Raw genomic sequence first — 27,711 nt, 5'->3', positions numbered from 1 at the left:
CCATTTTCAGTGGGGCTGAAAATGAGAAAATGAGACAGCCAGAGCTTATAGAATCTGCCCATGGTTACACAGGACAAAGAGCAGGGACTGGAACCCAGGAATTCTAGCTTCAGAGCTGATATTCTTGGCCAATACATTTTACAAAGTGTCGGAAAAATTAAATCCATATTATAAAGATTACATAAGCCCTTGCTTCAATGATGTAAGATAAGCATAGAAATTTGTAAGTAAATGAATGATGTATACGATGTTGTTTAAACAAAATGAAGCATTTAATTTAATACAACATTTCTAATTTAAGCAAGAATAAATAATTAGGGAAAACTCTGAAAATTAATTTCCACTGACAGGAATATCTCTGGTTGCGATGAGGAAAGTCTGATGGATGTGTTAATACCATAACAACTGTGTTTACAGCAAAAGCTTAAAAATTCATGTATACTGTGAATGGTGAATCAAATTCATATTGTAAAGTATAACATATTTGACCTCAAAGTCTAAGTAAATATATGAAATGTGTAGGAAAGAGAAAAACAGATATTGCATCATGCAAATATAGTTTTAAAAATCTAAATTTTGAAAACAAAGTTTTTAATTGATTTCATGTGGACAAACCAATACAGCTAAAATGATCAGAACCTTGGACAGCACCGAGAGGGCGGGATTTTGTTTTTTTCCCCCCTAAAGGCTTGGTTTTATATTAGATCTTAAATGGTAAGGTTCTTCCTCACCTTTTCTGCATTTAAAAATTCTGTCTCAATTCTATTGCTTTACATGTGAAGCACTTATGTGTAGAACTCACTGATTAAAGATTTTTTTAAAAAAAGTTTCCTTCCTGCAAAGATGGCATTTTTGTTCTAACATCTTGGCTTATTCATTCAAGAACAGAAATTAAAGGACAGTAAAAAAATCATTTAAGGTCCGGTGCAGTGGCTCATACCTATAATCCCAGCACTTTGCAAGGCTGAAGTGGGAGGACCACCAGGTCAGGAGTTTGAGACCAGCCTGACCAACATGGAGAAACATCGTCTCTACTAAAAATACAAAAGTTAGCCAGGCATGATGGTGCACACCTGTAATGCCAGCTATTCAGGAGGCTGAGGCAGAATTGCCTGAACCTGGGAGGCGGAGGTTGCACTAAACTGAGATTGTGCCACTGCCCTCCAGCTTGGGTGACAGAGCAAGATGAAAGAAAAGAAAAGGAAAGAAAGGAAAGGAAAAGAAGAAAGAAAGAAAGAAAAGAGAAGAGAAAGAAAGGGAAAGGAAGGAAGAAAGGAAGAAAGAAACAGAAAGGAAGGAAGAAAGGAAAGGAAAGGAAGAAAAGTAAAGAAAGGAAAGAAAGGAAAAAAGAAGGAAAGAAAGAGAAGCATTTAAATAACATTTAAATGCCAGTTATTCTTAGGGCAGCACATGAATGACTTCAAAAGAGAATGGACATAAGATGAATATATTAAAAAAATTAATTTTTGATTTAAAGATTTACTAATTGGTAGCCCAAATCATCTCAATCATTTTTTCTATATCCTATTTTTCAAAGGACATGTTTTAGCAGTTTCCAAAGCCCTGTGCTTGGATTGTGAAGTTACTGAACAAAAAAATGCATCTCAATATTAGCTCCTAAAAACAAAAACAGAATCATGCCTTAATATGAACAAATCCTAAGAGTTCAGTAAGCTGGCCCTTGAAATCTGTGGGGTACTGGTTCCAGGAGCCTCCCTCAGATGCCAAAAGCCATGGATGCTCAAGTCTCTGATATAAAACTGCACAGTATTTGCATGTAACCTACCTGCATCTTCCCACATACTTTAAATCATCTCCAGATTACCTGTAACACCGAATATACAATGTAAATGCTATGGAAATAGTTTTTACATTGTATTTTAAAATTTGTATTTTTTTTGGACTTGTACTGTTACTTTATTCTTCCCATTATCGATCCCTAGTTGGTTCAGTCTGTGGACACAGAACCTGTGGATACAGAGAGCTGACTGTTTTAAGATTGCAAAAACAAGTATTTTTGAAATCTTCACGTCCATTGTTAAGGTATTAAAAAATAATCACTCTGCAAATACTTGGACTCAATATCAAGCAGAGAAGCCTTCTCCTCTATCTTTTAAAGTGAAGCCAGCTAAAAGCTTTGTCAGCTTGCTCTTGAAAGCAATAATATGGTCACAAAACTTGCTGTGACCATTCTGTCTCTTTACAAATTTTGTAAAGCTGGCCTGCTTTTTTCTTCCTTCTAAATGCCTGATTGAGGTGGTGAATAATCCTCTATAGCATGTAAAACAAGGTTCTCAGAAGCTCCGAGTCCACGGTAGAGGACAGGAAAGCTGTTGTGCTCAAGAATTAATCCATCCGAGGGAATCAAAGGCAGCCACAATGCAGTCATCAGCATGTTTTCACTATGCAGGCCCCACACTTCCTACTTAGAAAACACATAACCATTGCCCCATTCTGTATTCTCACAAGGCTCCCTTTTATTTATTTGTGTTTGTTATTATATAGCTCATACCGACATGTTTGTGTGATTCCACTGGTGTGCACACATCCATTGAGACAGGAAAAAAGAAGTGTCTATTGCAAACTTGTTAAAAGGGAAAAGGGACTCCCACTGTTTTTTCCCTTTGGCCAGGCTTCTATTTAGAGGATAGAGCTTTAACTCTTTATGTCCCAGGAGAGAATGACTCCTTTGTGTAATTTTAAATTTTGCAATGGCTTCTTTACTGATGGGAAGTCATAAATGAGATAACAAATGTTATTCATAGATTGCTACAACCCTAGAAGCTGATGTGTCTTCGGAGTTACACAGAGGACATTAGATAGCACGTGGGAAAACTTTTCTTTCTTTCTCAACAGGCTTCAGCTATTTTTACAAACCAGTTTTAAGTATGCCTCCACAAAACTTAGAAGCACTTTATTTGGGAGCAATCAGTATTTCTGTAAAACTTTTGGATGGGTTTTTATTGTTTTTCTTTTGGAAGGTTCAACATGAATTGGGCAAAATCTCTAGATATATTAGTTTAGTGATATGGTTGTTGAAGAAGACAGTATGTTTGAAGCATTCACAACATGACCTCCCCCTAGAGCTTTTGTTGTGATTCTACGAATGATCTGGGTTAAGTTACTTCAGTGTTCATTTAATCAGTCCTACCTCTCATATAGCAGATAGCTAGACAGACAGGTAAGACAGCTAGATGTCAAATAAATTCCTGCTCTCTAAAAGCACTTTTCTAATTCCAGTGAAGACACAGCTACAACTGAGTAGCACCTTTATGAGACTGGTGCTTTTCAAACCAAAGAAGATAGAAATGTACTTTAAATGCTGTGGCACTGGACCAGAGCAGAACATAAGCTGTTCCTTCCCCCATGACAGAGGCATAAAGCTGGGGAAAACGCAGGCATTCACCTTTACACAGAATGGGTCTTGGGAATGTCTACTTCTGGGACGAACTGGAACAAGAAGGGTTAAATGCCCACATGTTCTCTCACCAGTCTCGCTCCCTGCCACATTCCAAAGGGACAGGGCTCAGTGACAAGACAGCCCAGTACCTAAAATGAAGAGGGAGGGTTCTCGAATTAATTAACTGGAAATGAGTCTTGTCAATGTTTTGGAAAGGCAGAGGGGTGAAAAGAGATTGCTAGAATTAATCACAGTGAGAAACTAATTCAACTGCCTGCCAGCGTTCAGAAAACCCAATGAGAAGAGGAATATAAAGAATGATGCTGACTTGCCATCTGAAGGGACAAACAGAGTCCAAGCAGACATCCAAGTTTTTTCAAAGGGATTGCCCTCCAAGAGACTGGTTTATTATCTGCTGTTGCAGGAAGGTACAATATATTACTTAAATGCACATTCTATCCAGGGGACAAAGGCAAACCACGCAGTTACATGAAAGCAAAGAAACAAGAGACCGCTTAGTTACTTTCACTTTTAGCTTATGCACATTAAATTCTACTACCTAAAAGATTCCTAAGTTCCCAAATTTGTACTTATAAATCTTCAAACACTTGCGATTTCACATACTGCAGAAGATGGAAAATCCATGAAACAGATCCCAAAAATTCAGGTATTTGGATGCAGTTTACTCACTAAGAAGAAAAAAGAAACAAAATCACAGATGTAACAAATCTATTCAGAAGATTCATCAGAAAAAAGGGGAAAAACCCAGAACTTTGGTCAGTGATCATAAATAAGAGAAACCTGAAACAATTCATGCAATATTATTCAAGGAGTTTTCTGTTTTTAAAACTACAGTGAACGTTAAGTGTCTTCTAAAGAAAATCTAATAACTATGAGTAACTTACTTTTAGATCATGTATAAATTTTGATATGCTTTTTATATTTCTCACCTAGGATGAGTTAGAAATTTATCTCTTTTAAGAAAATGGCAGCATAAAGCCAGAACAAAAAATTGTTCGCAGCTGTATTTAGGACTTTCCTTGGTAAATCACTTTAGAGGGCACAATTCTCCCACCCATGTTCTTACAAAGAGCCTCCTGCTTGAGGCAATGGGGAAGTGGGAACAGCTTTCTACAAACCAAAGGGGAAGGACAGTTCCCTTGAAGGTACTTACTGGCTTAGGGGTGTCTCTAGTAGATTTCAGGATCAGCTTTTCGCCCTTCTTTTCAACTTCAAAACCCATTTGTTTAAGGAGGGATGGGTCTGCCAGCCCCTGTTCCTCCATCTTTGCAATCACATCTTGGTTTTGGCTGTTGTCTTCAGTAAGGTTTCGGATGGCATATATCACCCACTGGGTCAGAACTGCAGCCAGAGTGAAGGAATTTGCCAACATACTTTCCTGTTTGATAACTTCACATAAGAATTATCAGAAAAAAGGACAGAAACACGGAAAATCCAGTATCAATGAACAAGTTTTTCTTGAGGATGCATTCTCTGAATATGCATCTGAAGTGCAAACACATTCAAAAGCGGCAACGCATGCATATGCACATATACATCCAGCATGTATGTGTGATGTCCAGCCACTGGCACCCAGAGATTTACTCAGTATTTGTTGAATGAATGAACAAGGAGCAGAGACTTAGAGTAGCTCAAACTGAAGTTTATGAATCCAAGAACACACACAGGCAAATGTGCGTGCGTGCAGACACACATTCCTTTGTTGAATAATTATGTTACTGACTCACAGGGAAAGAATAAGAGAAGCACTAAAGAATCAGTCGCAAAGATGTCAGGTTAGAATCAGGGAAGCCATCGTGTTTAATGTGAGCCCAGTTATAAAGAATTGTTTCCTAGGAGTCTCCGTGGAATTTCCCGCATTCAGGATTCTAAAGATGAAGCTGGAAGGCCTCTGAAGGATTTGCCTTCAGAGTGTTTGGTTTGAATACTCAGGCTCCTGAAAGCATCGGGGCTCACTGTGCCCAGGCGCTCACCTGGCACGTTCCGCTTGGCAGGAGACCAGAGACACCTACGAAGCCTGGGCTAGCACTGCTACATTACTGACCGGGACATCTGATTTAATCACCAAGCGCTGTGTAAGCCTCATGCAGGCATTCAACTGCTACTCTATGCAGCTGTATAAAGGACTGTACAAAAACTACTGCGGGGGCCAGTCTTCAGTGGTTGGATGCAGGGACATATATAAGAGACTGCCAAGAAAGGATGTGTCCCTACTGGGCCTGGCACCCTGATCCAGGGGGAACAACAAAAAACCGAGGGTGGAATAAAGACTTTCCAAAGAAAGAGGCCTCCCCGCCCATGAGCAGATGGAGGCATCAAGACAAACGAGTCCTGTCTCCTGAGGATTACCAGATGCTTCCCATTCTTGCAGTGCCAATGCCAGAAGCGGGGTGTCAGTGTCCCCAAAATGTATCAAACCCTACAGCTAAAGAGCCAAGCCTTCTGATCCAGTCCTGGACAGCCCTGTGTGATGCTGTGGACCAGTTCTGAGACATTTCTAGCTCCCCCAACACGGCATGGGAGCACAGGGAGCACTTCAACATTCACAAAGTCAGTGTTCCTTCTTGTATCTGGGAAAGCAAATGAGTCCAACAGTTTCTCTCCCTAGTTCAACAGCCTCAAAAGAAAACAGTAAAAATCACTGTCCACTGAAGACAGACAATGAAAACGTACTAAATACAGGCAGTTGTATGCTCAGGAAGTGTTTTTTGGGCTTTGAAAAGGTTGCTCCATCTTAGTCCCTCCAATATGCACCCGGTGAGCTGGCAATCCTGACAAGCCTGCCTGACTCCCCGTGGGGCTCAGGATCCTCTCTGCTTCCCCACGCAGAGCACTTATGCTCCCAGCCTGCGTCTCCCAGCTCCTGCACGGCAGCGGTTGTGGTCATGTGTTCCTGGGGCCTCGACACAGAGTCTGGCACAAAGCAAAGGACCAGCCAACATGTGCTGAGTGAATGACCTGATAGTCTTCAGAGGTTTAGCATTGAAACCACTGGTGGGTATAATGACTGACCTTTTCCAGATGGCACAGAAAGGCCTGTCAGTGCCCAGCTGATGCTGTTCTATCATTGGTCATCCGTCTATGGTGGGGAAAATGTTCTCATTGTCATTTATCTGTCATTCTCTTGTGACACAGTCCAGGACCTTTATAAGGCTGCATTTTTCTGGAGACAGAACCTATTCCAATATTCAAATGCATAAAACCCAAATTTGAATGACCCCCTCTTTTCCACAATCACTGAACCCCCACTTTGTGCCAGTATAGAGAATAAAGATAATGAGCCCAGGTATCAAGCACTCCCAATATATTCATTAATTTCTCAACAATGAATTATTTGCTGCAATGAATTTCACACCCAGGATGACACTGTCAATATACAAATTCATTTTCTCACATTTTGTAGGAAAAAGAGGCAGTGATTATGAGGAGAACTGACTCAAGGAACAAGAAATGTCTAAGACTGGGGAATTTTTCTTCATAAGTATAACTATCTAATGGTAAATGAAAGAAGCATAACACTTCTTCTATCTGAAAAGTCCTGGTTATTCACTTAAATATAATTAAAGTAGGAAAGCTGAAATTCCCAAGAATGCATTCAGAGCTCCTGAGATCAGAGGGGAGGCTGGCTCAGGAACTGAAGAGTCTGGTGCCAGCACTGTCACTGCCAGCGGCAAACACAGGATGTCTCTGGAGGAAAGGGACTATGGAAGTGCTCCACTCTAGGGCACACAAGACCCTGCCAGACAGCCACTACCAACCTCTTCTGCCAGGCACCCTCACCCCTCAGGCTCTGGCAGTGTCGCAACACTGGCCTCGCCTCTGTCTTTGCACACACGAATCCCTGACCTGGGATGTGCTTCCCCTCACTGCTGCTTCCTTTCTCATGGGACACACTTAGGCTTTGAGACTCAGCCAAGCATCACCGAAAGCCAGAAGCCTTCCCTGTCTTAGCTACCCCTCGACACCTGCTTAAATTAGGGACACCCGCTTAAATTAGGTGCACCTGCTGTATGTTTCCAAAGCATTCTCTCTCTCAACAGTTCTCATCGCACTGCACTGTATTCATCTGTTTCTGAGTCTGTGAGCTCCTCAAGGGCAGGAGCCCTATCTAATTGACTTCTCTATCCTAGCAGCGAGTCTAGTTCCCAGCACAAAGTGGATGTTCAATACACATTTGTTGAAATTGGGTCTTCAATGCCTAGGCTCAAGTGATCCTCTTGCCTCAGCCTTCCGAATAGCCGGGACTACAGCCACCGAGCCCAGCCTTATTGAAATTATGTAAGCTACAACTGTTTGTATTTCTGTACGTCCTAATGCACCGTGAACCTCTTGCAACACGACCAATGGTACTCACTTCTCTGGGCTCTGTCCCTAGCGTGGTGCCAGGAAACATTTGCTAAGTGCACAGATGCAAGCATGCAATCTCCCGCTCCCCACAGGGTGGGCCATGGCAGCACTGCAGCAACCCACAGGCTGTGTTTCTGCCTCCTGTTCTTGGTGTGGTGGTTTCCCTACCCAGGGCTTTTCAGGGTTTGAGAGATTAGATGAAAGTAAACCAATATAAATGTAACCCAGGCAAGGAGGCTGGACTGGGTAAATAAAAGGTCTATGACAACAAAACACCAGAATGCCCATGTGGATGGGATCAAAGAGTGGATTTTAATCATGTTCGTCTTGGGGTTGGAGGGCAACATTTCTGTCACATTTTGTGAAAATACGGTTATTGTGGTATTTTAATAGCAACCCCTGCTCCCCCAAAGTGTTTGGTAGGTAATTTCTGTAGAATACAAACATACACAATGCCTACTTTATATATAAGGCAAAAGGAGCACTGAAGGAATGAGACTGGAGAAAAGCCCTTTTGGGGATGAAGGGCTGCCAGGTGACTCCCTCAAACAGGGGCACAGCTCACAGCTGGGGTGATGGGTCTTGCTCAGCTCCCCGAAGCCTCTGGCTTCAGGCATACCACCTCAGGAACAAAATGTGACAGTCAAATATTTTACAAGGAGCAGATTCTTGGCGTAGCCACTGACCTGACAAACTAACAGAAGATGCATCAAAGCCCAAAGCAGAAAAAGCATTTTTGTTTTCTTTCAAAATTAGTAACCAAAATGCAAAAAGATGTAAGTCAAAGAAGTGTGAAAGGCTGAGAAGAAATATGGCCACAAGAGCACTCGAGTCAACTCCCTTTCAGTGCCTTGAAAATCAGAAACAACAACCATGCCAATAATAGCAAACCTCAACACTTTTTATTTAAACGTACATTTAACGCTCTCAGGTATTTTAAGTGAAATTCGTCTTTCCTTTCTGTGTAAGGAGGACTTTACGAAGGGGGAACCTCTATGCATTCTTCTTAGGCAGATGTGAAGTTTGCTCCACTGCCCCCTCTAAGTGAGCACCAACATTCTGGGGTTTGTGTTGTCTATCTGTAAATCAAATACCACATAAACCTCCTCTAATCTGTTCCTATTTCCAGTGAGAACATTTTAGCACTGCCATCTTGGGTTTTGGACTTAATAATAATTACAAAATCAATTTTTCATAGTTGTTTCTTTCACTAAATTTGAGTTGAAAATAAAAGCATTGTAAACTATAGCCCTAGGAACCGTGTCTGGTCCGCAGCCGTGGGTCATGAATATGCATGCCTCTCCTTGTTAAGAGTGCAGCCTCTGCAGACCTAGACAGTCTGAAGTGTCACGAGAGAGATTAAAGCAAGTCTCAGTTAATATTCACATTGCCCTCTTGTTCCCTCTCTAAAGGGACGGAGAGAAAGAAAGAGTAAGGGAGAAAATTAAACATCTTCTAAAGTCTCTAATCCTACCAACATCTGAAGTGCTTTATTGTCTGCTTAGCTTTAGAAAGAGCTTCTAACGTTTCCATAGCTACTACAAATAGAAGGCATGAGCCTGTTTGTTGCAAAACTGCCTTGAAAGAACCCTGCAATCAGCACTAGAGCGGGACTTGATAGTGCTGGCCAGCTCTTCAGCAGGGGACTCTGGGGTCTTGACCCAGGCCACCAAGACCACAGCGGCAGGAAAGCACCTTGTACTGCTGAATGGCCGAGGCAGCACTGCCCTGGGTCTCAGCTGGTTCAACACAGGGCTCAGCACCAAAATGGGTGATCTCGTACCAGCAAGGTGACCAGATATTAGCAGGGGAGAAGAACACAGGCCGGGAAACCGCATGATACAGAAACAGTAAGGGTATTAATGACCGGCAGATCGATGTGCCAAGCTCACTTTTAAAGTACAGTCAGGTGAGCTGAAATGTTAAAACTGGAATTGTATGATGAGACAGATTCCAACAAACTATTCTTCCAGCTATTGAAATCAGTGCTACTTAAAAGTCTTGTACATCATTAAATGTAGGCCCCATGACAACAGGAACTCTGTTCTGGTCACGGCTCTGTCGGTGTTTAGAAGACTGTGAGGAACAGGAGTCAGCAAATGATGGCCTGTGCTTTTTATGAGAGCAAACTAAAAATGGTTTTCATATATTTAGATGACTGGGAAAAAAATCAAAAGAATACTGATTTGTGACACATGAAAATTATTTGAAATTCAGATTTCAGTATCCATAAATAAAGTTGTACGGCAGGCAGCCATGCCCCATACCTGCCTGTGTCCACGGCTGCTGTGGCACTGCAAGGGCAGGTAAAGGAGCTGCGGAGGGATGCCGTGGACTGCAGAGCCTAAATATCTACCACGTGGCCCTTCACAGAAAAGGTGTGCCAACTTCTGGCCCAGAACATGGGAAGCACCAGTGAGTATTTGTTGAATAAGTAAATAAACCTTAAAAAGTACCGGCATTGAAAAAACATGCAATATGTAAATTTAAATGATTTAAATATGTTCAAAGACTTTTTATGATGTTCTGACATACATGGACTTCGTACAGAATATCCGTATAACAAACACATACATGTAATGTCTGTATTTAGTTTTTTCATCCAGGATTTATATTTTAAAACTATTTTTAGATAACAAACCCACAAAGGCGAGGGATTTGTGTACTGCAGGGCTTTGGAAAGGACGCTGTGGAGCGGGGAGGGTCGCACAATCAGAACCTTTCCCAGAGCTGGCCTGCACAGAGGACGGTCAGCACAGGTAGGCTGCCTCCACTAAGGCTTTTAAAAACCTGTGTAATTAGCTGCCCTGTTAGAAAAAGGTTTTCCTAGATGAAGATGTTTCATAAATCCCTTGTCACATCTAAACAAACATCTTCTTGGACCATGGTAAAAATGTAGAGTATTTAGAGTGCAAAGTAGCAGTTCAGTTTTAAAATTGTTCTCAAAATGCCTTTTATTGCAAAAAACCAACATACTTTAAAATATGCCAGTTTCTGTCAGCCAAAGAGGAAAATAAGCAAGAGTGTGGCCCTGAAAAGGCAACCCCTCACCCCATCACACACCAGTGCATCCCCAGCGGGGAATTCCTCACTGACCTTGGCCCTGTTCTCTTAAGAACTTTCTTCCAGAGAGAGGTAAAAAGACATTTCCCAAAGTGCTGCCCAGGGACCCCCACGCTTCCTGGAGTTTCATGGGACTTGGGCTACCTGTTGGGACCACCTCCAAAAAGAAAAGGTCCTGCTCACAGGGTGCTGGAGAGTAAGGCAGGGGCGGAGAGACGGAGGCGGCCAGACACCATGGAGGTCCTGCGGCAGAGATGCGTCTGAAGATCCCCTTACTTTGCAAGGTGCCACAAGTTTTTCAGAGTAAGCTCAAATGTCAAGAGATATTTTCATTGCTTCCTAAAGTTCATTTTACTTCCACCTTCATCTGTTATGATTATCTTTTGTTCTCAACTCTCTTTGATGACATTCGTCCCACTGCATACTCTTCTCATTCAGAAAATTAAAGTAGAATTTATGGTGCAGATTCTACACAAGGTCTCCCTGCCTCACACTGGAAACTGTGTGTGCAATACCCACCACAAGCCACCCATTTTGGCTCCCTCTGCCTTCTCTAAATTGTTGGTCTATCTGGTATCTAATTTCCCTCTGAGTTTTTATACTGGAATCTGAGAGAACATCTGTGCTTCAAATGTTTCCATGCAGTGCTGTATGTACTGTTCTATGTTTTGTAGCCTGTTATGCCTTAATAGCATTTAAAAATAAAAGGTAAAATCATGAGTATGTACACCCTCTAATTTACCAATTAATGGCTAATTGCTAATACTGAAAAGTGTTAAATACTAAAAGAAGGCAGAGAAAAATAATTGTCAGATTTGTAAATTATAGGTTACAATCCAAAGAATATAGAATAACACCTGCATTTCATACACACTACTAGAAGGAAGTTTCAGTCTTTCCTGAGGGGAAAAGCCATTTCAGAAACTCCTGCACTGAAAGCTGAGGCTGCTTCTCGGCTTCTAGGCCGTAAGGGAAATCCAAGATTCCCTTAGTGGGAAGTGGTACAAAGGCCCCATCAAACACCACTGAGTTCTGACAGAACTACATTTCACACTTCTGTCCACTAGAGAGATTTTACCTCTTTGCATAACCCGAATCAGCACTTTATTAAAGATGCTGAAGTGGAAGCCGCATTCACTGTCCTTGCTTTGCATAATGTACTTTCCATAAATTGTAAAGGGAGAGGGGAGATGTTCCTGACTTCACAGGCCTCCTCTCTGCAGCCTGACCTCTCTCTACAAGGCTCACACTTCCTCCACTGCATCCCGTGGGCTGAGCGAAGGGCCGTGGCACCCGTGCGCCCTCCAGGCCTTGCTGGGCGTGTGCTCTCCCTCCCTCACGTCCCAGATGTGAAAGCTCAAGCACCCATGCCAGGCCAAGCAGGACCCGTGGGCCCGTCCATCTGGCAGTGAAGTCATGGGAAGATGACCTGTGCCATGCACAATCACTGCACACACTGCCCACTCCAAAAGCGTCTGTGGCCAATGGACGGCCGCACTCACAGGTACCTTACATTCACGGGGTTTTGGTGGTGAAGGATCCTGTGGCAATGAAACTAATTTTGTACATGACATGTTCTGGAATCACTTTACTAACCACTTCAAAGCAGAGCGTGGTACGAAGCATCACAGTCTGGTCATCCCCGTCACATACAGGTTTCAGGGTCAGAAACAACCAATACCACTTCTAACTTAAACCACACGAAAGGCTTGTGGGGCCATGAAGTAGTTCCAGTTGGATTTGGGGCAGCACTCCAATGTCGCATCTGAGACTCGGAAGGAGCCGCTGCACGCAGCATGGTTAGCAGAGTGCCTGGCACACCCATGCACACCGCAGACACTCAGGCCACAGTGCTCGAGCTCTGACTCCAGAGAATGTGTGCTCACCGTGTGCTCAGACTTCTATCTAACTGGTCCTCGTAGCTCCTGGCAGTAGTACGAGTGTTTAAAATACTTGCCCGTTGGTGTTTGGCTTTTATCTACTTATGAGGGGGTGGCTCCCGGAGTTCTGTCAGATCTGGGCTGTAAGGGAGGGGGGATTTAATAAATGCACGTGGATAAACAGCTACGATGCAATGTCAGCCTTCCTGCTGCAGGAGACACTTGTGGAGGAGTGGTGTTCTGGGGACAATAATAAACTTCTAAAGAAAACAACAGTGCTCAGTGTCCCCACACACAACTGGGGACGCAGCCAGTAGCACACCAGCAGAGCTTCACTGCCCAGATGGTGGCAGGGGAGGCCCTGATGATAGGGGATTTATGAATGGGAGTCAATGAAAACACAGTAGAAACAGGGAAGTGCCAGGCCTCGCCTGCCAGGTAAAGAGGATGTTTACCAAGTACCTGGTGCTCTTCGGGATCAGTGATCAGATAACAAGCTGGCCTCACTGAATTTCTGTTCCTGGAGCACACTGCCACTCTCAGTGTAAACGAAGCTTTGTACATGTAAGTGTCTCTCAGTTAAGCCAAGACTGAAAATGGGATTGTCAGTTACCTTCATAAAATAGTAACACAAGTAAAACTAGTAAAGGTAATAGCAGCAGTTGTCACATTCCGGGACACAGGATGTGCCAGGGGCTGCTCTACGGTGAAAGTATTCAGTCCGCTCTCTAAGTGGTACATGTTCTACTGTCCTCATTCTACTGATGGTAAAACTAAGACACATGGAGACAAACATGGCCAAGGACTGCAATTTGATGTGTTCGAGGTCAATCTGGAAACAGGCAGTCGGGTTCCCGTGTCTGCTCCCCTGACCGCAATAAATACACTCTCATGACCAGTCCATCCAGAGAGACCTCTGGAGGGCAGAGCAGTTCTTCCGGGATGCTGTGACTGTACATTTCTGAGCTATGCCTGCAAACCAGTACAAGGATGTATTTCATGTACAAGGATGTATTTCATGTATCACAAAAGCTAACACAAGGTAGGTTTTGTGATACATGAAATACATCCCTTTCTCTTCAAAGAAATCCCAAGTGATAAAATAAACTTGCAGATGGCAGTCAGAGTAACTATCTTTGTAAAATACCTTTAGAATTAGCTAATAAGCTAACAATTCAAAATGAAATAAAAATTTGGAGCAGAAAAAGTAAACCCACCTAAATTATAAGACATTGGTATTGGGTCTAGCACTGCTATTTCAAAATTAAGGAAGTACAGCCAAGGATCAAAAATAGTTCTGAGTTACAAAGGATTAAATGAAGAACATGAACAGGGTGGAGCTTCTGGCGATTTTAGAACAGGCAAGACACAACAGGCCCCAAGGAGTCAGGGAGCGCTCTGACGCTGTACACACCAGTGTCTCAGCATCTGATAGCGCTTGCTCCAATAGCACTAGTTACCATGGCCGTCCTGACCTGCCTCCTCACCCCACCTCCCACTCCACCTCCCCCTCCACCTCCAGCAGCTCCCAGGAAGTCAGTGGTCAAGGGTGGGGAGGGCTTGCAGGTTGAACAGGCACAGATAACAGATGCGTGCACTTCCCAAGGACTCTACTATGCTGCAAAGTCAACACAGGAGGGAGGTTCTCATTGCATGCTGTCTGCTTCCACTTCTAACAGTAATAAGTGACTCAAGAGTTACCTGCAGTCTGATTGATTTCTTTCAAAAAAGAGATCTCTAATTCTATCCTCATCAGGTGGGAGCATTACTATATCCATTTAAAGTCAGGACAACCTTCAGCAGAAATGTATAATGCACAAATAACGATAACACTTTAGACTATTTAAAAGCCAAGTGGTCTCACGGTGATGACACTAAGTTCTAAAACTCTTCCTTGGCACATATCTCTCTGAAAAATTTCTAAAGTACTGACTATTTCGTTTTGGGGAGAAAAATCATTCAATTACAGAAAATTAATACTTTAATACTGTTTTCCTCTTCTCTAGAAACAGTACACCTCTTGGTATTTAGACTGGCACTAGAGCAAGGGATTTAGATATGAACAAAAATCAAACTGTTAATCTTACATCTGAATGTCTCTTAAGAATTTAATCGCGATCTATTCATTCATTTAACAAATATGAAGGCAAAATGCTCAATACTGGTAAGACAACAACAGGATAGTCCAGTCCCTGCCCTTGGGGTGTTTACATTCTAGCACTTGCTGAGGCAGGCCCTAAACCAAAAAACAAAGCCTGAAAGGGGTGACAGAGCATAATTACAAGAGGACAACTTTGGGGAAGAGGGTGGTTAGGGAAGGCCTCTCTGAGGAATTAACATGGGAGCTGAAATCAAAGGATGAAAAGAAACCAGACCCCTGGAGAGCTGAGGAAGAGGCTGAGGATTCGAGGAGGCCATGCAAAGCCTCCACATGGAGGAACACTGATGAGAAATACCTGTGTGGCTTGGAAGACTGAGTGAGGGAGAATAGATAAAATTAAGTAGAGGTCAGTCAAGGCCAGATCTTTTAGGGATTCTCAGGCCACGGTCAGGAGCTTGTTGTACTGCATTCTAACATAATGAGAACTCATCGAAAGAGCGAAGTAGAAAAATTAAGAACTCTTGTGGGCAGCTGCGTGGAGAGTGGATCAAGGGACCAATCAGGAGTCTATAATGGCAAGAATAGGATTTTGGAATAATAAACACGTAGGTTCAATTCCAGCTCTGCCATTTTACAAGCCACATGGCTTTGGGCAATCTATACAACTTCACCAAGGCAGTTGTTCTACTTGTAAACTTGGACAGGTCATAGGTACAGATGGCAGGAGGGGTGTTTGCCATGTGCACAACACACTGGGTGCACCTGAGAGCCATGGATGCAGTTGAGCTCCGGCACAGGCCCTGGGCGGGTTAGGCTACCACGCTCCTCTATCAGGCATGTGACTTCACATTTCCTCGCCAATGACAGGGAGACAAGATGATCTCTCTATGTCAAACAGAAGGTATAGAAAAGAAATCATGTTCTTGGGCCTTGGGGGCTAAAAGTTGAGGTTCAAACTGCATTGCCGTTAGGCTGCCAACCAGCTAGTGGCCCTAGCCAGTTATAAACTATTTGCCTCAATGTCCTCCTCTCTAAAATGAAGATAAAAATACTGTTTCATAGGATGGATACAAAAATGAAACAAGATCACAACGCCTGGCATTAAAGAGGCACCCAATGTCAGATACTACTGTTAAACAGACAGAACTGCTTGCTTTTTTTTAAACTGACCCTGAAGAATGATTAATTAGAAAACTATTTTGTGCTCAGGCCCCTGATGAGGATCTGAGACATACAAGAAATGTCTAAGGTACGGCTGCTGCCTACATTTATTTTTCTCCAATTTTTTTTTTTTTTTTACCGTGGTAATGTACACATAAAATTTCACATCCTAACCATATTAAAGAGTACACGTTGACAGTGTTACATGCATTCACAACGCTGTGTATCACTACCATCCATCTCCGCAACTCCTGTCTCGTAAACTGAAGCTCAGTCCCCATTAGGATGGCCACTATCCAAAACAAGGATAAAAAAGAACAAGTCTTGGCATGAATGTGGTGAAACTGGAACTCCGGTGCATCACTGATGGGAATGTAAAATGGTGCAGCCATTGTGGAAAACAGTTTGGCAAGTCTTCAGAAAGTTAAAAATAGAATTACTATATATATGGTTTAGCAATTCCACTTCTGGGTATATACCCAAAAGAACTGACAGCAAGGTCTCAAAGAAGTATTTGTACACCGTGTTCCTAGCAGCATTTATTTGCAATAGCGAAAAGGTGGAAGCAACCCAGGTGTCCATTTAATGGAATATTATTCAGCCTTAAAAGGAAGGCAGTTCCACCACACACTAGAACATGGATGAACCCTGAGGACCTCATGCTTAGTGAAATAAGTCAGTCATACCGTTGTCAGCTTATTTATAAGAGGTACTTAGAGTAGTGAAAATCATGGAGACAGAAAGTAGAGTGTCCCACTAGTCCAGATATCTGTCTTCATGTCAGTACCACACTGTTTTGATTGCTGTAGCTTTATTATAAGTTTCAAAATCAGGAAATGTTAGTATTCCAGCTCTGTTCTTCTTATATATTGTTTTGGCTATTCAATGTCCCTTGAGAATCCACACGAAGTTTAGAATGGGTTTTTCTATTTCTGCAAAAAATTTCACTGGGATATTGACATGGATTGCATTAAATCTGTAATTGCTTTAAGCAGTATTGACATCTTAACAATAGTTTTTCAACACATAAAATGGGACGTGTTCCCATTTATGTTTCCTTTCAGCAATGTTTTATAGTTTTCATACAAGTCTTTCATTTCTTAATTCCTAAGCATTTTATTATTTTTGAGACTATTATAAAAGGAATTGTTTTTGTAATTTCCATTCCAGGCATTCAGTATTAGTATACAGAATGCAACTGATTTTTGTGTGTTGACTTTATATAGTGCTACTTTACTGAATTCATTTACTTCTTTACTGAATTCGTTAAAACATGAGTTTTAATAGTTTTTGTGTATGAGGGTGACGGAATTGTTAGGGTTTTCTATAGAACGTATCATCTGTGAAAAGATGATTTTACTTCTTCCTCTAATTTGGATGCCTTTTCTTCTTGCTTAATTGATTTGGTTAGAACTTCTAGTAGAATACTGTAAAAGTGATGAAAGTGGGTATCCTTTCCTTGTTCCTGATTTTAGAAGAAAAGCTTTCAGTCTTTCATCATGGAATACGTTTGCTGTTGATTTTTCATTTGTTGGTTGTTCATGGCTTTTATTATGTTGAGGTAGTTTCATTTTGTTTTTTATCATGAAGAGATACTGAATTCTGTCAAATGCTTTTTCTGTATCAATTGAATTGGTCATGTGTTTCTTTCCCTTCATTCTATTAATGTGTTATATTACGCTGGTCAATTTCAGTATGTTGCACCATCCCTCCATTTCAGGAATAAATTCCACTTGGTCATGGTACATAATTCTTTTAGTATGCTGTTGAATTCATGTTCATAAGGGACACTGGTCTTTAGTTTCCTTGTAGTGTCTCTGTCTGGCTTCTGTACCAAGGTAATGATGGCTTCATAAAACAAGTGTTCCCTTCACTTCAATTTTTTTTGGAAAAATTTGAGAAGGATTGGTATTAGTTCCCCTTGAAATGTTCAGTAGAATTCACCAGTGAAGGCATTAGGTTTAGGGTTTTTCTTTGTGAGACTGCTGATTCAACTGCTTTACTAGTTGATTTTTTTGTGATTTAGTTATGATAGGTTTTGAGTTTCTAGGAATTTGTCCATTTCATCTATATTATCCAAAATGATGGTGTACAACTGTTCACAGTACTCTCTTGCAATCCTTTTTATTTCTGTAGACTCAGTAGTAATGTCCCTACTTTCATTTCTGGTAATTTTAGTCTTCTTTCATCCTTAGTCCACCTAGCTAGAAGTTGGTCAATTTGTCAATCTTTAAAAAAATCAATTTTTGTTTTAAAAATTTTCTCTATTATTTTTCTATCCTCTAGTTTGTTTTATCTCTGCTCTAATCTTTATCATCTTCCTTTTGCTAGCTTTGGGTTTACTTTGTCTTTGTCTTTTTCTAGTTTCTTGAACTTTCTTATTTTTTAATGTAAGCATTTATAGCTATAAATTTCCCACTTAGCATTACTTTTGCTGTCTCTTAAATTCTGCTGTCTTCTCATTTGTCTCTATTTTCTTTCTTCTTTTTCTTTTTTTTACATTTTTAATAGAGATGGGGTTTCACCATGTTGCCCAGGCTGGTTTTGAACTCCTGACCTCAATCAATCCTCCTACTTTGGCCTCCCAAACTGCGGGGATTACAGGTATGAGCCACTGCACCCAGTTGACCTCTAAGTATTTTCTAATTTCTCTTGTGATTTCTTCTTTTATGTACTGGTTAAGAGTATATTCTTTAATTTCCACAAATTTGTGAATATTCCAGTTTTAGTTCTATTTCTGATATCTAACATCATCCAGTTGTGGTCAGAAAAGATACTTTGTATGATACCTTTTAAAATCTGTGGAGACTTGTTACCTAATACATGCTCTAACCTGGAAAATGCCCTCGCGCACTTGAGAAGAATGTATATACTGCTGCTGTAGGGTAGAGTGTTCTGTAATGTCTGTTAGACCTAGTTTGTTTATTGTTAAGTCCTCTGTTTCCTTACTTACCTTCTGTCTGGTTCTTCTATCCATTATTAAGAGTAGGGTAATGAAGTCTCCAACTATTATTGTAGAACTCCTACTTCTTCCTTCAGTTTTCGCTTCATATATTTTGGCCTGTTACTGGTCCGTGCAAATGTTTATATTTGTTATATCTTTTTACTGTATTGAACCTGTAATATATCACGTTCTTCTTTGTCTCTTGCAACCTTTGATTTAAACTCTATTCTGTCTGATATCAGTCACGTCTGCTCTCTCTTTCTTACTATTTCCTTATACTATCTTTTTCTATCTTACTTTCAACCTATTTGTGTCTTTGGATCTAAACTGAATCATTTGTAGACAATACAGAGTTAGATGATGTGTTTTCATCCATTCTGTTAATCTCTGTCCTTTGATTACAGTTCAATCCATTTACATTTACATATTCACTGAGAAGGACTTATTTTTGTCATTTTGCTATTTGTTTCCCATATGCCTTATAGCTTATTTCTTGCATTACTGTCTGCTTTCTAGTTGATTTTTGGTACCGCAATGTTTAAGTTCCTTTTTCATTTCCTTTTGTGTATATTCTATAGCCTTTTGTGTGTGTGTGGTTACCATGGGGATTACATTTAATAAAGTTATAATACTCTAATTCTAATTTATACCAGTTTTACTTCAATAACATCCAAAGATGCTGCTCCTTTACAGCTCTGTTTACTCCTTTCGGTTAACACTAAAAAAGTTATATCCTTAAACGTTGTATACCCCAAAATATAAACTAGTAATCCTTTTAAAGATATTAGTCTCTTAAAATATTTAGAAAACAAAATGTGAAGTTACAAACTAGTTTGTATATTGCTCATGAATTTATCTCTATTGAGATGTTTATTTCTTCATATAGCATCAAGTTATTGTCTGTTGTCTTCTCATTTCGCCCTGCAGGATTACCTTGAAATTTCTTGCAAGACAGGTCTAGTGGTAACAAACTCCATCAACTTTTGTTCATCTGTAAATGCCTTAATTTATCCCTCATGTTTGAAGGACAATTTGGACAGACAAAGGACTCTTAGCTGACAGTTTTTTCTTTCAGCACTTTGAACATTTTGGCCCACTGCCCTCTGGCCTCCAAAGTTTCTAATGAGAAAACTGCTGATAACCCTATGGATTATCTCTTGCATGTGATGGGCTGCTTCTTCCTTGCCAGTTTTAAGATTCTCCTTATCTCTGTCTTTAAAAACTGATTACAATGTGTCTCTGTGTAGGTCTCCTTGAGTTCATCTTACTTGGAGTTCATTGAGCTTCCTGGATGTATATATTCATAACTTCCATCAAATTTGAAAAGTTTTCAGCCCTTATTTCTTCAGATATCCTCTCTGCCCCTCTCTCTCTTTTTCCTTATTTCCCACAATGCATATGTTGGTTGGCTGGATAGTGTTCCCCATATCCCTCAGGCTCTGTTCACTTTTCTGGAATCATTTTTCTTTCTGCTTATTGGGCTTACTATTTTCCATAGTCCTATCTTCCTTTTGCCTGCTGAAATCTTTCTTTGAATCCTTCTATTAAATTTATTTCAGGTATGGTACTTTCAGCTCCAGAATTTCTCTTTATCTTCAGGTCCTCTCTTTGTTGACATTTCATTTTGTCCATATTGGGCTTTTTGTTTTGATTTAGAGACAAGGTCTGGCTCTGTTGCCCAGGCTAGAGCTTACTGGCCCAATCTCAGTTTATTGCAAACTCCACCTCCTGGGCTCAAGACATCCTCCCACCTCAGCCTCCTAAGTAGCTGAGACTACACGTGCACACCACCGCACCTGGCTAATTTTTGTATTTTTTGTAGAGATGCGGTCTTGTCATGTTACCAGGCTGGTCTCAAACTCCTGAGCTCAAGCAATCTGCCTACCTTGGCCTTCCAAGGTGCTGGGATTACAGGAGTGAGCCACTGAGCCTGGGTGTGTCCATATATTGTTTTACTGATTTTCTACACACGTTCCTTTAATTCCTTGGGCATCTTTAGTAAGACACATGTTTTAAAATATAGTAGATGAATCCAAGAACAGTTTCTGTTTGTTTCATTTCCCACCACTTTAATGGGCCTACTTTCCTATTTCTTCTGTATGCCTTATGACTGTTTTTCAAATGAGACATCTGACCCTAATAATGTGGTAACTCTAGGATTCAGACTCTAAGTTGAAGTGTTTACTACTTTAGTTACTGTTCATTATTATTATTTCTGGATTGTTGTAGGCTTTCTCTGTGCCAAAGATAAGCCTGAGGTGTAAATTTAAGATCTTCTCAGGTCTTCTCTGAGCCTATGCTATTCCCTGGGCATCTATGGTAACTTTCTAATTTTCCCGGTATATACAGTTTTTTTCAATGTCCTAGTACTTAATGCCTGGTTCCCAAAAGATGCAAAGGAAAAATAAAGGGAAGGGTTGGCCTTTTAAATTCCCAGAAAGCCACTTCAGCCAGAGGTGGAAGGACTTGCAACAATAATGGTCTCCACTCCTTTGCCTGTACCTCTGTGATCCCAAGTTGAAATCAGTCATCAGAGCACTGACCCCGGATACTTATAGGACAGGGTCCTTCTTGCCCACCCTACCTGGCTCCCACAAGCTGTTTGCAAGATGCTCTAGGAACAGTGTACAGATGTCTGCCATAGGCCTGGGGATGGAAGAGGAACAGCTGCCCCTGTGCTAGAGCTGAAATTGACTGAAGTTAACTGCACTTTGCCATTCGAGCCTTCTTGTGGACACTGCAAGACTTCAATGGACTCCAGATTACCAAAACAGTTACATCAGACTCAGTACAAATGTCTAGGTGAAAAGACAGATTCCTGGAACCTCCCACTCCATGAATTTCCCTGAACCATCTCCCACACAAATCTGTTATTACTGTTATTGTTATAAGGTATTTACCTTGATGTTAACAAGACAGGTTACAGATTCTGGGGATCACAGAAAAAGCTAGATCACATTACCTCTGTCCATAGATAAAAACCTCTATCAATTCAGTTATCAACACCATTTGTTTTCTGACTGCCACCATACACCCATGGATAAGTGATGTGTTTCATGTATTTTGTAAGTCATTGTAGCATCTGATGCCACTTGAAGATTTCATTAAATATGACATGATTCTTAGAGTTTCCTCATTTTCCCTTTACCAATTTTCAACTAAGAAATGAAAAGTAAAGACAGTCACTATGGAAGGGGGAGGGAGCAGAGATTGTGCCTATGTTTACTCTAAGTATCAATTCAGTGCCTCCAGGAGTCAGAGGCAGAGAAATAAACACATAATTACAAAGTACTGTAAAAGCTACAATGTTACATTACAGGATAAGGTGAAAGAATAAAAAGGGAGCCTTAAGAGTTCGGATCATGAAAAACTTATCTTAAATAAATAACATTTAAATTAAACTGAAAGGTGAGTAGGAGCTGGCCAAATGTAGAAAGGGGAGGACTCCAGTCAGAGGAACAGCATTTGCAGGTCTTTGTGAGGTGCAGGGGCAGGGTGGGATAGCAGGAGAGGAAGACCAGAGTGCTGGAAGGGAAAATAGGAAGGGCTGACTACACTCAGCAGGTAAGAGCGTGGGGAAGGCAAAGGAAGGTAGAAAGGTAAGTCCCTGCTCCAGAACTTACTGCATACCCACTCTGCCACTATGTGCCAGGGACTGCCAAAACAGAACAAAACAAAAAAGTAAACATGATGTGTTTTGCTCTCAAGGAGCTCACCAAAAAATACAAGTGACAGACCCAGCGAGGGCATGTCAAAACATGCTGAGGACACAGAGTCTTCCAGGTGACCTGAGCACCTGCCCCCGAGCCTAGTACGTGGTGTGCCCACCCACCACACTGAAACCTTCAGAGAGCAGACAGTGTCTCTTTTTTGATCAACTATTATATCCCTAACAGCTAAGAACAGTGTGCAGCACATAACATATCAGCTACTTGATAAATACTGCTGAATAAATGAACGTAATAATAAAGCAATTGACTGAATCCAGCAACATATAAGAAGGATAATATATGAAAGGTTGGTTAACATTCAAAATTTGCCCTAACAGATACCAAGATCATAAAGTCACAGTGATTAAAATAGTATCAGGGAAGGGATAGAGAAAAAGATCAGCATACTGAACAGCGAACAGAGCACAGGAAATAGATGCCTGTTGGACAATGATTTATGACAAGGTGGTCCTGCAGAGCCATGGGTGAAAGGTAGGTTTTTTTTTTTTTTTGAGACGGAGTTTTGCTCTTGTTACCCAGGCTGGAGTGCAATGGCGCGATCTCGGCTCACCGCAACCTCCGCCTCCTGGGTTCAGGCAATTCTCCTGCCTCAGCCTCCCGAGTAGCTGGGATTACAGGCAGGCGCCACCATGCCCAGCTAATTTTTTGTATTTTTAGTAGAGATGGGGAGGAAGGTTTTTAAATACTGAAACAACTGCATAACCACAAGGAGAAAAAAAAAAAATCTCTATTGTACACCATACATAAGAATTACAATTCTGATAGATTACAAATCTAGGTAGAAGACAAAATTATAAAGCCTTTAGAATACTTTTATGACATCAGAGTCTTCTATAAGACACAAAATTCACTAACCATAGAAGGACTGAAAAATTTGACATTAAAATTGGAAATTTTTATTCCTTAAAGCACCATAGAAGTCAGAACAGAAGTTAGGTCTGGGGATTAACAGTGAGGGAGATGGGACACTCAAGAAGCCTTCTAGGGAGAAGGGCATGTTCTGTATTTCCATCTGGGTGATGTTTACATCGGTGTGTCCTTATGTCTAGATGTATACTTAAAACTTTTGCAGTTTACTATATGTAAGTTATACCTCAATGAAATAATAAGACACCATGAGGAAATTAAGAACAAAGGTAGATGGGAAACACTATTTCAACACATACAACTGAACAAATAATTTTAATCCTGGATATAGAAAAAAGTTCTTAAGAATCAGTTTTTAAAACACCTAACATAATTATGGGCAAAAAAAATCAGAACAAACTCTTCATAACACAGGAAATCCAAATAGCCAAAAATCACAAAAATGTGTTTATTAATATTACAGAAATTCAGCCAGGCACTGTGGCTCACGCCTGCAATCCTAGCACTTTGGGAGGCCAAGGCAGGCAGATCACCTGAGGTTAAGAGTTCAAGACCAGCCTGGCCAACATGGTGAAACTCCATCTCTATCAAAAATACAAAAATTAGCCAGGTGTGGTGGTGGGCGCCTATAATCCCAGCCACTTAGGAGGCTGAGGTAGAAGAATCACTTGAACCTGGGATGCGGAGGTTGCAGTGAGCTGAGACCGCACCACTGCACTCCAGCCTGGGCAACAGACAGAGAAGACTCCATTTCAAAAAAAAAAAAAGAGAGAAATTCAAATAAAATCACAACGTAGTATACTCATCAGAACTGCAAATATTAAAAAGTCTGACTGCATCAAGTGTTGGCAAGTCGAATGAAGATAACTTTCATATACTGCTGAAGGAAAATTGGTACCAGTACTCTGAAGAGTCTGGCATCATCCAGAGTAAAGATATACAAGTCCTAAAACCCAGGAATTATATGCCTAGAAAAACACCCATATGTATGTGTAGCAGGACACATACACTGTACCAAGATGTCCACAGCAATAATGGCAACAATCCCGGAGTGAAAATATGACAAATGTCCACCAACAGTAGAAGGCAAAAATGGGAAATTTTCTTGCAATGAAATGCTATACAATAGAACACACACAACAATTTTGGCGCATCTCCCCATCGTGATTTTGAAACAAAAGAATGCAAGCTATGATTCCATTTTATGAATTTCAAAGATGGCCAACCTACCGGACATCGTTTAGACACACTCGAGCTGACGCTAAGGATGAGCAGGGAAGGCCTGGCGCTGGTCAGGCCAGTGGAAGACTGGATGGATTCCTCAGGGAAGGCTGGCAGTGTTTTTGCCTCTTGACCCCTTGGTCGAGTGCTGGTAGGTGGATGTCTGCTTTATAATTATTTGCCAAGTGTATACATACATATTCGTTTCACTTTTCAGTATGCATGTTACATTTCAAAATAAACACAAGAAGTTTTTAAAAAACTAGGATGACTGAACTGAGACCTGGAGTGTGAGGGGAAGTTGCCAAATGCAGTTCACAGGTTCCATCAGGTAGACAGCACCAAGAAACACAGCACCCCAACACCAAGCCCCCCAAACTCTCTCTAACTCTGTGGACTGCACTGTTGTGGTGACTCGCAAATGTCACCCACGATGTGCAGCACCTTCCCAGCTCAGGTGCCTGACTTGCTGTGAGGTCCCTTTCCTGCATCAGAAACCCAGCAGAGGGAGGAGTCTGGGGTCTTTCACAATCATCATTTTCTTCTTGAAAACCCATTAGGATTTCCTGGTGCTTCCTAATTATGCCTGGAGGAACATCTGTGCTAGATTCATTTGTTTTTTAAAGAGATGGATCTCACTATGTTGCCCAGGCTGCTCTCAAACTCCCAGGCTCAAGTGATCCTCCTGCCTCAGCCTCCAAGTAGCTGGGATAACAGGTGTGAGCCACTGTGCCTGGCAATTGTTCTCATTTCCACAAGTGCTTTAGGAGAGAAACACGAAGGAAGTAGTTTTGATTCGATATATTTTGGCTTCTCTCGTAAAACTGAGAAAATGTTTTGACTTTTCTTCAGGTTTTTCCTATCTTCAGAAAGTGCACATCTCTATCTGAATCTGACAAAGTCATCAGTGTTAGTCATCAGTCCTAACGTTAAGGTTAGGCCGTTTTCCAAAGGCGAGAGTCTCTTGTAAAATTAAGGCTCGTCATACTCATGTGAAAAATCTCAAAGGCAAGGCTGGGTCCTTGTGGTCGAAACTCGATCCATTTCTATTCGTGCTTTTCCCTGGCTTCTGTCCACCAATGAGGCTCTTTCACAGCATAGGGTCTGTTTTCAGCTGTGCTCAGTTAACCCTGAAGAAAAGGTCTGTCCATTCCCCAAGAAGCCTTTCCCGGCAGCTCACAAAAACCAACCACCATTGCTGGGATGGCCGGGGTATGCAAACCACTCTGGCAATGCCCATGGCCACAGGGTCCAACATCTTTTGTCTTGACCTCAATGGAGATTTTAAGACTAAAGAATGGGAAGAGTTGAAAAGGTGAGCACATCTAAAAGTAAGCTGTATTTTTATACTTTCTCCCAAAGAAGGGATAATGTGGATCCACAAAACCACAAGGATCAGAAAGCTCAAAGCAGCCAGAGGCTTCCCTTTCCCTGCAGTCACCCATCTTACTCCACAGGAAGCAGTCAACTCCAGGCAGAAAAGCAGACCTCCGAATTCCCTGCAAGTTTCTCAGAGTCCAAGTTGCTTATCGGAAGAAACACAAACGAGAGATGTGCAGGTTGGGTCAGAGCCTCTGAGCAGGCCGGGCTTCCTTCCACCACCCCTTAGCATCCTGTCCTGTGTTGTTATGGCCTGTTTCTCCAACCAGACGGTGATCAGAGCTTGTATCTTCCTTAGCTGGGTGATCCCACTGTAACACACGGCCTTTCCATTTCCTGGATAAGGAAATAAGGAGTGCCTGCTTATAAATCCCAGTGGAGATCTTCCTTCAAATAATCCTTCACAGAATCCAACAGGCCCAAGAAGTTTTTGTTTTTTAATGTAATGGTCCTACAATAACTGGTACAGAGAATTAACACTTCCTGATAGGAATGATAATCTGAAAACAGCCCAGGAGTTACAGTTCCACAGTGAAGCCAGGCTGTCTGCTAATCTGTACACTGCAAAACTCTAGTGTGCTGATATGGCTTTAGCTTCTAGCCCATGATTCTGAAGATGTAAGAAAATGAGGGGCACAAAACTAAAAGCTATGTAGACAAAATCTGAAGGAGCACAACTTGGAATACTTACTTGTACAGTCTCATTTTAAAACAGTTAGGACTAACTGCCAAAACACCTGAGTGAGGAAAGGAAGTCCCTTTTCTGAACGCGTATGCATTTCAGCATGTCCTTCTCCTCCAACTTCCAGCTTCTTGCCCTGGGAGCCTGTTGCGGGACTACTAGGAGAGTTGGCTGAAACAGGTCCTCCTCACTCTTTCACTGGGGATGGGTCTGTTTGAATAGTCATTCTTGCATCTGGGTAGTGGAGGCAGTTGGTGGCGGTGGGCTACTCTTACTGGTCTGGGCTGGGAACAGCATCAACTCATCTCACAGTCCTGCCCCCTGCAATCAACTCCCTTCACTCACACAGGGCCCTGGGAGGCCTCCGCTCACCTGTGAAATCACCTTCAGAGTATGCACCTGTTTGTCTTCATTGATCTGGTTTATGTAAATAAATCATACTAGTTGAGGGTGAGAAAATTACTATACAACTTAAAAAAAAAAAAATTAAGGCTGGGCACGGTGGTTCATGCCTGTAATCCCAGAACTTTGGGAGCAGAGGCAGGAGGATCACTTGAGGTCAGGAGGAGTTCGAGACCAGCCTGGCCAACATGGTGAAATCCCGTCTCTACTAAAAATACAAAAATTAGTCAGGCATGTTGATACGTGCCGGTAAACCCAGCTACTCGGGAGGCTGAGGCACGAGAATGGCTTGAACCTGGGAGGCACAGGTTGCAATGAGCTGAGATCGCACCACTGCACTCCAGCCTGGGTGACCGAACAAGACTCAGTCTCACAAAAAAATCCCAAAAAGCAAAACAGACAAACAAAAAACAAATCAATGGGACGCCATACCAAAAGATTATTTCTTAAAAACAAAACAGCACTAATGGATTTTCAGTAACTGAACAATTAACACATAGTGTTTATCAGC

General features: G+C 41.6%; 1 protein-coding gene across 1 annotated transcript in view; it reads right to left on the bottom strand.

Moving 5' to 3' along the window:
* Window positions 1-237: 237 nt before the first annotated feature.
* ATXN10 (ataxin 10) overlaps window positions 238-27,711 on the bottom strand; it is a 169,308-nt gene continuing 141,834 nt past the window's right edge. The window contains exons 11-12 of the mRNA XM_012449460.2: window positions 4,575-4,762; window positions 238-4,089 (exon numbers count right to left, since the gene is read on the bottom strand). Coding sequence (XP_012304883.1) covers window positions 4,087-4,089; window positions 4,575-4,762 — 191 coding nt within the window. The 3' untranslated portion in view covers window positions 238-4,086. The remainder of the gene's footprint in view (window positions 4,090-4,574; window positions 4,763-27,711) is intronic.

Source organism: Aotus nancymaae, unplaced genomic scaffold (assembly GCF_030222135.1).
Source record: "Aotus nancymaae isolate 86718 unplaced genomic scaffold, 86718_ANA_hifiasm-v0.15.2.pri h1tg000076l, whole genome shotgun sequence".
NCBI lineage: Eukaryota > Metazoa > Chordata > Mammalia > Primates > Aotidae > Aotus > Aotus nancymaae.
This window is presented reverse-complemented; position numbering and strand designations above follow the sequence as displayed.